General features: G+C 42.7%; 1 protein-coding gene across 1 annotated transcript in view; it reads left to right on the top strand.

Moving 5' to 3' along the window:
- Positions 1-11620, top strand: part of LOC138604643 (large neutral amino acids transporter small subunit 4-like) — a 36833-nt gene extending 25213 nt beyond the window's left edge. Inside the window, exons 7-14 of the mRNA XM_069676598.1 lie at positions 6-139; positions 551-762; positions 3841-3984; positions 4402-4528; positions 5573-5705; positions 6029-6102; positions 6422-6545; positions 7398-11620. Coding sequence (XP_069532699.1) covers positions 6-139; positions 551-762; positions 3841-3984; positions 4402-4528; positions 5573-5705; positions 6029-6102; positions 6422-6545; positions 7398-7559 — 1110 coding nt within the window. The 3' untranslated portion in view covers positions 7560-11620. The remainder of the gene's footprint in view (positions 1-5; positions 140-550; positions 763-3840; positions 3985-4401; positions 4529-5572; positions 5706-6028; positions 6103-6421; positions 6546-7397) is intronic.
- Positions 11621-12065: the final 445 nt, after the last annotated feature.

A 12065-nucleotide genomic window follows, 5' to 3' on the forward strand; every position in this document is an offset into this window, starting at 1 on the left:
TCTAGGTGATCTATGATCTGGGTGCCACCTTCATCACCATCCTGCTGGTTTGGGCCGCCTGTGCCTGCCTCGTCTTCCTCAACTGCTTCGTCAACTGGCCTCTGGAACCCTTCCCCGGCCCAGAGGACATGGACTTTACGTAAGACAAACACTCACTCAGTCTCACACGCGTAAAAGCACGTTAACATTTCCATAGCCTGCAGCTATCATTGTTAAGAAGCAATCATAATGCTATTAGCTCACCTCAGGTTATACCGGCTGCAAATAGCTTTAAACTGAGCCTAGACAGTCTGCATTCTCCACAGAGATCACTGCATCACCGCACAGAGAGCAGGATTGCTCTCCTGCACAGTAAATCCCAGCGTAGTGCAGCAAAGGCCAAGTGAGGCCTGAAGACAGGAAAGACCATAAAGCCTGTAGATCAGCCGGCTCTGCTCTGAACCAACTGAATCCTTTGTTTCCTACCATTGTTTCCCCTCTCTTTCTGCTGCTCCTTGATGTGTATTTGGTCACTTCTTCAGCTTCTCCTCTCTTTCCCCTGTTCCCTCAGAGTGAAGATCAAGTTCAGCTGGCTGGGATTCGACCACAAGATCACAGGGAAGCAGTTTTATCGGCAGGTGACCACCGTGGGGCGCCGCCTCAGCGTCGGCAACTCCATAAAGCGTGAGCACCAGCCGCCCAAGGACCTGGCAACGCAGGAGGCCAACAAGCTGTGCCTGTCCACCGTCGACCTGGAGGTGAAGTGCAAGTCCAAGGAGGAGCGTAAGTCTGAGACAAAAGATCGAACCTTTCTTTCGTGTGAGATAACTTTATCAAGTGTGCGTTGATAGATCTTTGGCAGGCTGTTGATGCCTCCCTTAGGTCTGTGTTTCCGTGAGAAAGAGAGGACAGATAAGTCAACATAAGTGCTCCTTGTAATTGAATAACAGAATCCTAAAAAGAGGCAGTCCCAGTATTTGTTCGCCAACTTATGAATATTCATCCTCGCATCTCAAGAGCCGGTCTGCTGCTATTCGAGCCGGCTTTGTGAATGAACCGGGGCAGGAGAGACTCGTCTGAGAGCACCATGCCGTGACAAAAGCTCTTCAGACAACAGTCACAGGGGGAGGAAAGGTGATACGAGCTCTTTATAAAGTTCTACACTGAGAACTAAGTGATGAAGCTGTTCCTTTTCTCTTACACACATGTTTGAGTCAAACTGTGGTTAAAAGCAAAAAACTTCTGTCTCTTTCATGCAACTGGTTCTTGCACAAAAGCTACACTTATTCAAAGCTACAAGAGGCAGTTGTTTTAAATAGAAAAAGCTTTAATAAATACAGTGAAACCAAGTGCAGCTAGACCAGCTGCTAGCCGGTTAAAACTGTGGAGCATTTAGCTGCTAAAGCCAGATGGTGGAGACCAGAACCGAGCTAAAAGGAGAGTCGATGTTTACTGGCCAGAATCAAGACCCTGAGTGAAATCTCATAATGTTTTGTTTTTAATATTTTACCCTGAATTGCAAAATGAATCGAGGGAAATCTTTAGGAAAATATGAAGCATCCTTAGGGCCTGTGTCCACTAACCGTGTTTTTTGCTCTGGTAGCGCCAACAACCTCAATCTGAGAGCGCTTCTCACCGGCGCTTACTGTTGCTAGGTTACGAAAGTTGTCTGGTGACCGATACGTTTAAATTTCTCTGTATGCTTAATAATTCCTTTAATTCAAGGAAATTTAATAAAGAAAACGTAAAAAGAAAACGATTAGCTTCTCCTCCGCCATTGTTGTTGACAAAGTTGATATCGTAAGTCCCGCCCCTTCTTGATTTGACAAAACAACACAGAGACGCTAAATGTCAATAGCCATGATAAAACTGATCACTATATGGTCGGACAGTCGTCGGCATCAACTCTCAACTTCAGACCTGACCTACATCTGTACACAACAATTAGGCTCTATATGGTGCTCCTTAAATGCCCCTTTACCTCTGCCCTACATCCACGCTAACCTAACCTCAGTTACCCCTACACCTCCAGGCCTCCTCGGGGCCTCCTGACTCTTCTACTCCGGGGTCAGGGACTCCCATTGGGGGGATTTGGTCGCTCCCATCTCAGTCTCTTTGGTACCAAACGGACCGTGGAATTGGTTCGGATCCCCTTCTTAGAAGGCCGCTCAGCGGGCGTGTGGCGTGCCAGCAGGGAACCCTTGAGAAGCATTGTTGTGTGTTGAGGACAGAGCGTCGCTGTGAGTGTGTGTGTGTGTCTGTTCGTGTGTGTGTTTTGAGTTCTGTTAGGATGCCCATGGTTGGTTTAATAACAGCTGGATATTTTCCGTCTGTCAGGAGCTTTAAAGAGGCCCGTATTACACAAACATGTTTCCCTCTCTCCCCCTCTGTCTCATTTGATGGTAGGTAGGTAGGTAGGTTTAGCTTGATAATTAATGTTAGGTTTGATGGTAATATATTAAGCTCTAATTCTGATATTACAAGCATGACCTGTTCCCCAACAATTCCCTTAATGAAGCCTCGGATGGATTCCTGTTGTCCCGGATAATAAACCCATCTGCTCCGTCTGTGCTCCGGCACTTAATTGGTTTGTCCAGTGCTTCACCATATGGGCAGTTGTGTCCAATTTCCATTTATATTAACAACTTTGATTAATCATCAACTTTTCATGGAGCCCACCTTTAGCTTGAATCTCCCAACCACTCAGCTCCTCGTGCAGGATGAGACGCGTTACCCCGGCAGCCAGGGGCCAGAGGGGATATTTAGATGACAGTGTTTCCCCTCCGTGTTGGCAGTAAAATTAAGCCACAGTAGGAAGCACACTGGTGTAGTTTTCCATCATGTGAAAAGAGGTTAAAAAGTTAAAATAGAAAGATAGCACTCGTAGCTATCTATCTAAAGGTTGCTGCTGCTACTGCTGACCTGCAGCGTGTGGAGGCTGAAAAGAGATAATCTATGTGTTGTCTTTGTTTTGCCTCATCTGTACTTTGTGTTAATAAGAAAATGTTGGAATGCTTATTTATAATCCGGATTTATGAGGAAACATTTATAGTGCAGCGTGAGGCCCCACTGGTGACCTCAGCACATCATCATAATGTTATTTTTTAGCTGTTTTCCAGCAGCGTGGTGCATATTTAAAGGTATTTGTAGATCCGAGAGACGTGCACTGTTTGTCTTTAATGATAAAATTATTTCCCCAGGTAGAAGCTGAAAACCCACATGTTTTTTTTCTAATATTAATAAGCCTAAACCTTGTTCCTTAATAACTATGACTATAGGGTAGACGGTAGCTCAGCGTGTGGCTTGGGAACTGAAAGGTGGCCAGTTCATGTGTTGGTACAGACCACGCATGAGGTTAGGGCTGGTAGCTGGAGAGGTGCCAGTTTCTTACCTGGGCATCTCTCCATTAATGCATGTCCACATAGTTCTGTTTGGGCATGTGTGCATTTTTAGGCCTCGAAAATTGAAATTTGAGTATTAATAAAGTATGTCTTCTTCTTCTTCTTTGTTTTCTTCTTCTTCATCATCTTCTTCGTCCCTTTCTTCTTTTTTGTCTACTTCTTGTTCTTCATCTTCTTCTTCGTCATCTTCTTGTTTTCTTCTTCTTCTTGTTTTCTTCTTCGTCTTCTTCTTCTTTCTTCTTCTTCTTCTAGACCAATGGGGAGCATTTTAGTTGCATTTCTTGTAAGAAAGGTGGCATACAAATAATAATAACTTTATTACATGAACTTGAAAAATAAAACAGTTGATTCTTATTTCTCCTATGACTGTGTCAGCCATGATCCCCTGTGAAACGTATCCTGTATTTGTTATTTGACCAGACGAGCAAACTGATCTGATCTGCTTTCATTTCCTCTGCAGCTCAGTCCTTCATGAAGAGTATCTTAAGTCCCATCTTCATGCTGAGCCTCATCACCATGTGTGTGACCCAGCTGCGTCTCATCTTCTACATGGGGGCCATGAACACCATCCTGGAGTCCCTGACGGAGAGAGACCTCAGCACAGGTGTGTGTTCTTTAAATCTAAGACGTCTGACCTCAGACTGTGTTTCAGTGGATGACCACGTCTTCTGCAAACTATTTTTATCTTTGGTTTCTGCTTTCTGACACTTAACAAATCTCAGCTGCTTTCTGCTCAGCTAACCTGCACTGTTGCTCGTTGTTAACTCAGCTCCGTCTTTCCTTCTCGGTTTGTCTCTCGCTCTTTCTCTTTGTCACGCCGGCTGCAGTGGAGAAGATGCAAGTGGGTAAGAGACCTCAGGCTTTAACTTACAAAGATCTAACCGCCTACACTCTTCATCCTTCTCAGCTGTCTGTGTTTGCTTGTGTCACCCTCCAAACATCGTTCATAATCATTCAAACCCTCAGAATAAAGCATAAAACCCCAACAGTAACACTAAGTCTCAACTGTTGTGTCTCTTAGTGAGTGACTACACGTCCATCTTCGGCGTGCTGCAGCTCCTCTGTCTGGTCACCTCTCCCGTGATCGGCTACGTCATGGACTGGAAGCTCAAAGACTGCGAGGACGAGAACGACAAGATAACCAAAAGGTGAGGAGGCACACTCACAGTTTTTTCTCGACTGCTTCGGCACATTACTCAGTGCAAGTTCTCAGCACTGAAGATGCTTTTCCCAGAACAGCTCAGTCGTGCTGCCTTCCCTTCACTGTTAACCAAAAGCCTTGTTTGGAAATCCCCAAGCCTTGAGCCTCGCACAGCCCCGGACTGATTGGTCTCCCGATCATAATAATAATGACAATATATTATTAACAGAATGTATGTAGAGACAAAAACATTTTTTGGTCACACAAAAGGTCAAATTGTCATCCTGATCAGTGGAAACGCTGAATGTAACAGCCCTTATAATACTGTGGTGCAGTTCCCACCAGCTCTCTGCAGGCGGTAATATTTTCACTCTAACTGCGCGGTGCTGTTAGCGCTGCTGTCTGTGAATGAGACACTTTTTGCCACGAGGCTCATTTGCATAGAAAATTTACCTCAAATGTTTGCACAATGATTCATTTAAATACACACAGACAGCGCCTGAGCACAGAGACGCTGTTTGATCTGCAACGATCTCTAGGGTGCATTTAACCGTCTGCGTGTTGGAGAATGAGGCGGATTCTTTTTGTGTCATCTGCTCAGGTTTTGCGGGCGCAAAAGCCGCGTAATCTTTTAGTGAATTCCCCCCAAGTTTCTTATTGCCAAAAAAAAGTACAAAAAGATTTCCATGTCATCATTTTGAGTATCATATTATGTGCCTGCAAAGGTCACACAATAAAGTCTCAAAAAGAAACTTGATACTAGATACTGGAGATACTGGACATTGACCAATTTTACCAGCTGCCCCTCCGTGTGTACGTAAATCAATGCCTCTCTGCAGTTTTTGACATTTAGACGGACTATTTTGGAGAACAAAACTATTGAACTTAGACAAAACATAATTTGTTTGATCGCAAAGACTTGTATTGTAGACAGATGTACTCAATCATTTGCCTAAAGGTGCAAAAACATTTGCAAATAGAACCAATTTATTTCTGCACAGGAGAAGGAGAAGCTGGAAAAACCCTGACTCTCTTTAATGATCTCTTTCAGGGAGCCTGGTCAGCCGCGTCGCCCCGACAAACAGATTCAGAAGATCATCAACGCCACCAGAGCCTTCATCTTCACAAACCTGCTCCTGGTTTGCTTTGGAGTCACCTGTCTCATCCCTAACCTGCCCCTTCAGGTACACACACACACACACACACACACACACACACACACTGACAGGATGTTTTAATCTTTTTAAGGGGATGCACATTCCCCAGCATGTGCAGCTGAAGCCCCAAGTTAACACTGCAGTGGCAGAAAGAGAGGCTGAGAGATGTACATGATGTTCAAACAGGAGACTCACATGGCAATGCAGCTCTCGAGTTTCTTAGGCCTTCACTGACACCTACTGGACAGAGGAGGCATTGCATGTTATTTTAACTGTATTTATCAGAGATGGTTTCTCACTGAGGACAGGATTTGACCTTGGAATTAATGGAAAATGTGTTTTTTATTCAGATTCTCTCCTTCATCCTGCACACGATCGTCAGAGGCTTCATCCACTCTGCAGTCGGAGGCCTCTACGCTGCTGTGTAAGTGTGCCAAAGATGATAAAACAATGACAATAATACACCACGTGTTATGATAACATAAGTACCGTTTACTACAAAAGTATGAAGACACTCAAACATTACATTCCAGATCAATTCACACATTCAAACATACATGATAGATGTCGATAATGTTGATAAAAGTTTAGATTTGCAAATACACAATGTGCAGAGTTGTACATAAACATGTAAGTAAACATATTGTGCAATCACAGTTAGAAATGGCTCGAGTTTTCATCATAAATACCACAAAACCTCTTTGATTTTACGTCTGAGACTGACATGTTTTTGTCCCCTGCAGGTACCCGTCCTCTCAGTTCGGCAGCCTGACAGGCATGCAGTCTCTGATCAGCGCTCTGTTCGCGCTGCTGCAACAGCCTCTCTTCATGCTCATGGTGGGACGCCTGGACAAAGATCCTCTATGGGTAAGATGACAAAATTAGTGGAGCATAAAGTATTTAAAAAGTAATTACCTGGGCACTAGTGGGATCTCCTTTGCTAGTAGGCTGTAAAGGCTGCAACATTTTGCTTGGAAGCAAATGTGGCTGTTAAATCTGCTTGTTGTTAATCTAAGTGTTTAACAACATTACGGAAAGAATCCCCACAGAGAGAGACCTTTTTATTAATAGCTTAACTGCTTTTTTCAACCAGAGACAGCCACTACATTATTCTCTTCAAAGCCACCAGACTTCATTGACAAAGCCAGTACATTTACTATGAAGAACAAGGGACTTGCTTGTCTATCGCTGCCTCATCCAGTGCGTTTTTCATGATATTGTGTGTTACACTACATTTTTTTTTGGTTCAGAACGAACCATTGAAACACAAAACTCACACACAACAACACAAACACACAAACCAGTCAAAGCTGCAGTCGACCACGAAAGTCACATTAAAATGACCAGTTTTGTCAATGGAGTCTGGTGACTTTGTAGAGAGCGATGTAACTGCTGTTTCTACTTTAAAAAAAGGATCTTATTCAACAATCTCTGGAGGGATCCTTTTCAAAATATTGTCACAGAATACTTAATAACACTTTGATCAGGAACATTTGCTTGTTGGGATTGCGTTGCAGCCATTACAGCTTATTCTGTGGCTGCATGCTGAGTCCATCTGCTGGAGAAAATACACAACATCATTTACCTTAAAATATGTTACAAAGAGGAAAGGTTTAAATTAAAGAAATTCCCCTTTAAGGAGCTAGTACTGTGAGAAATAAAACATTTGAACTGCTATTTTTTCTGGTATCGTTGGTCTGATCCTTATATTGTCTTCAGGTGAATGTCGGTCTCTTGGCGCTGAGCATGCTGGGATTCTGCCTGCCCATCTACCTGCTGTGTCACAGCCGCCACCTCCAGCGCCTCAGAGATGAGCAGGACGAGGATCCCAAGATCTACGTCAAGATGAACAGCGACAGCAAACCCGAGGCCTACGTCTAGACCGGGAGGGAAAAAGTCTTATCTTATAAAAACCGGAGAGGACAAGCTACGCTGAAAAGAGAGAAGAAGAAGAAGAGATGGTGGAGGTCACGTGTGATTAATCCCTTCACCTTGTCATCCCTGATGCTGCATCCAGACAACTCACTCACCTCTTATGTTCCTCATAATCTCACTCATTTAACTGCCAATAATATGCGGTCAGGTATGACTGCACACCACTGTGACACACACTTTTAACCTCTCTGATACACTGTGAGAAAACACACACACACACACACACGCACGGAGAGGTCTCACTCCCTCGACTGCATCTCTGACCTGAGGAGAAACACAGACTAACGGGAGAAAGAAGCAACGTAGGACTTTTGACACCTCCCTGAATGACTCCTCTGCACATCCTCTCTTCACTCTTTTTATTTTGATTTCTTGCTGTTACATTTGTCGCTAGTTCTACTTTTAAAAACACAGAAGAAGAAGAAGAAAAAGATGTCAACCAATGGGAAGCCACAATGAGGAGACAAATGTTAAAACCTCAGTGACAGTGTTTGGTTTCCTGGTTGGTCAAGGCTTGTCATAGGTGTCGTTTCAGACCCTACAAGCTACTCGGTCGTTACATACACATAAACATAAACCTTCCTCTCATTTTCGAGGGCATTAAATGAATTGACAGAAAGCAGTATCGGTAGCAGTCCAAACATAGTTAGATAGCTTTTTAAACGACACAGGGTGCAAATAAGTTGCTCCAGAAAACACTGCTGCAGCTCTGCGTGTGTGTTACATAATGCAGTGTTCTGGGGTTTAAAAACTGCATGATGCCAGAGACAGTGCTGGTCCTACTTTACTGTTTCACTCAGTCACTAGTGCAGGACGACACACACTCAGATTGCCATGTTTTTTTTTATTATTTTGCTCATGAATTCCTTTTCTGTGTTTAAAATATGTAATCTTTTGTTGTTTTATTCAAATGTATTTACTTGCAATATGATCGCAGATATGTGGAAGTGTGTTTAGAGTAGGTAGACAGGATAAAGATATTAGATGTAGTGTGTTTTTAAAGGTGGGAGTTAGTAGCTCGCTACACACATGGATTTTGATTCGTCGTAGCAATAAGTGCTTCTGTGAGGTGCTGGGCAACATGTTGACACACAATCACACACACACACACACACACACACAGGCAAACGTGGACTGTATTTCTTAATTAATAAGGTGCTAATCTAATTACAAAGATGTTTTTGCATTTTGCTTTAAAGTTCCCATGAAATCATAAAGATACTGACGCTATTTTTATGACCAAATCTGACCCAACAATGACAAGAAAGTCGTTTTTTAGATGCTTTTCATGGTATTTCACACTTTTTTTTTTGCATAGTTCGCCCGTTAATAGCCTTTGTCCATTACTGTAACAACGCTGGCAGTGCATAATTTATATTCAAAACCAATGCAGCGTTTTCATTAGCGAAAGAGAAGCGTATCGTTTCGTTTTTTCGAAGGTACAATTTACAGGTCTAGAGCTGCTACTAATGCCAGGACAAGTTTTTATGTTGTCTTTGTAAAATCTCAGTGAATTAAAGCAAATATTAAGCATACAGAGCTATTTAACGATCACTGCCGAGGGAAGCGGAAGTGCCGCCAGACAACTTTCGTAACCTAGCAACAGTAAACGCCGTCGATAAGCGCTCTGAGATTGAGGTCGTGGACGCTGCCATCGCAAAAATCGGCGTTACAGCTAGCAAGTAGTAACTGAATTTGAATGAAACTTGTATGCATTAAGGCCGCTGTAAGAACCAATCCAAATCTGCACCAAGTCCCTCCCTCGCTTCTTGTTTTTAAAGGAAAAATAAAAAAGTTTAAGCTAACAGCTCTGCTAGCTGTTTCATGGGAACTTTAAAGGGCACTTGCCATCAAATTTAGCAAAAGACTTGTTTAATAACGGATTCCAAAGAACCAATCAACTAACCATTTCAAATGACTCTATTGCTGTTGGCTTCCTCTAAGTTTCGGGGTATTTCAGCACCCTGTGAAACCACAACAGCAGCTCTGGGAAACTTGAATTCACCTCTTACAATATTTAACAAACATAAAGGGAGATTAAACTGAGGGTAGCAGGCTGAATGAAATCCATTCCTCCAGCCTCTGAGACTTTTCAAAATAAAAGCTCAGACACAGAAGTGTAACGAGAATACTACAGGGAGATACTAACTGCTGTTTCATTCAGCCTGCTGTCTTCAAACGCCAAACAGAGAAGATGTTTCCCTGCCTGGCAGTTACTCACAGAGGCACTTCCAAAGACAGCCATGACCCTCAGAGTGCCTCTTTATGTGTACAGATGACGGGAGGAGTGGATCCAGGCAGGATGTGGCGCACCCCGTCCCTCTCCCCCCTCTATCTATCCATACATCTGTCGTGTCATCCACCCATCCGCCTGCGAACTGACAGAGCTGAGAGACGAGCCTCTGCTTCCATCATGAATGACTTTAGTGAGAAATGAATGGCACATGATGCACTTTAGTAACCTCTAGTAATGGACCTCAGTCATGTGTTCGTTAGCGGCCTGCCCTTGCTGATATTCGTACATTGGTGCATGATGCAAAGAATGTAAACTTCAGATGTAGATTTTTAACTCACAACACAAGAAAGAAAAGATGCTGTTATTTTTTTATATACACCGAAATAAATTGCTTCACATTTTTATTATATATATATCGCCTTTATGTGCACGGAAAGTGGAGCAGAGGTTTGTCTCTCAGTTCTCAGGCGTGGACATAACAATCACAGCGTATTCATCCTCCAAACTGCATGAGTTTATCTGCAAAGAGAATTGTATGGAGGAAAGTTGCTGCAGTTTTCAATTATTTAACCATGTTTAGTAAGAACATCGTTACATTGTTGTATCTCTGAAGTGCAAAATTGGTGCAACAAGAACAGATCTCAATCCTTACATTTGTTTGTAACCACTTTCCTGGATCTGACTTCTTGATCGTCCTCCTCACAGGCCATGATTTCCAGCTTGGCTCCTGGGCAGGAGCTGGAGAAGGAGTCATGATTGGGCTATTCAATTGTAAGATTTTACTGCAAGATCTTTCTCCAGGGACGAAGAAGCTTTTGAGGAAGTTAGTGTGTTTCCACTGCAAAAACAGTGTCCAAATTAAAAAGATGGACCAACGACAAAGTCCAGGTCCTATTGAGCCTTTACACGGAGGAAAAAGAGTTGGTTTATATCATTTTCACACTCGAAAATGAGACATACGTCTAATCTTCAAGGGTCTTAGGACCACTGTTGTGCAATATTATTCCTCTGCACCAGTCTTGTACTTGAGAGATGCGACAGTGGGGATTTGAGCAGAGAAACTTCAGGAAATCTTACTCACATTTCTGATTCTTGCAAAACAGGTTTAAATAATTGAGCTCCGCAGAGTGTTTGTAGTAGCTTGGCATGCTGCTGAATAGAGCTGACATGCATGCACAGACGCACTCTGATGCAGCACTTTGCTCCAGCAGCACTATGAATGTGGGAGATGATTTTTCTTTTGCTTGGTAACTCATCCTACACTCATGAGCATTAGCTAGCTTACGGATTGAAAACACAGACTGGTCGATGAGTGGTGAGTTACCAGGTAAACAGCACTTTCCTTCACTGCCGTACCTTAAACGTCTCACCCCGTCCGCAGTGCCATCACCTTCCCCGTGTTACAACAACCTCCCAGGATCATGATTCTACATTAGATCGGTTTATTGATTGATGTATTGATTGCATTTTAAAGGTTGCGTGTGGTGAAAGTTAAAGCGGGTTTCAGCTGGCACACAGACGCCTTGTTTCCCTCCCTTTGGCGTGATCCTTTTTGTATTTTTTTCTACCTACCATGCTCCAGTTTAGTTTGATTTTCTTTGTTTGTTTTTCTATAATGTTTACGATGAATGTGTTTTTCATGTTCCTATATTGTATATTTGGTTTTCTTCGTCTTGTACCACAGTATAGCCATTGTCATTGAAATTTCAAGTCATGTTGTTTCAACTGAAAGAGAAAAAAAAAAAGACAGATCAATATATATGAAGCAAATAAACACAATAATTTGTAAACAGATGTGTCTTTTATTTCAAACAGCAGACAAAACAGATGTACCAAAAGCCCTCGATGTATCAGGCTCACAAAAAAAAGAATCACCATTTGCTCACAGTGACCTTTGACCTCCAAAACCCTCATCAGTTCATCCTCGAGACCAGGTTCACATTTGTGCCAAACTTGAAGATATTCCCTCCTGATATATCACTTCTACAGAATTGGAAAAATCTTGGTCAGATACTTTTTTTTTTTTTTAATTTCCCAGTTTGTTAGGATGTCAAAGAGAAGTTGACCTTTGACCTTTTGAGCAAAACATGTCATCCCTTTCAGAATTATCCTATCCATTATCCTACTGGACTTTTTCTTTTCAAAACTGTGCTGTAATCAGGGTGTGAATACTAGGGCTATGGCCAAGAGAGTTCTTTAAGAGATCATTGTGACTT

Source organism: Semicossyphus pulcher, unplaced genomic scaffold, assembly GCF_022749685.1.
Source record: "Semicossyphus pulcher isolate SPU_LCO1_2020_fin unplaced genomic scaffold, fSemPul1.0.p SCAF_26, whole genome shotgun sequence".
NCBI lineage: Eukaryota > Metazoa > Chordata > Actinopteri > Labriformes > Labridae > Semicossyphus > Semicossyphus pulcher.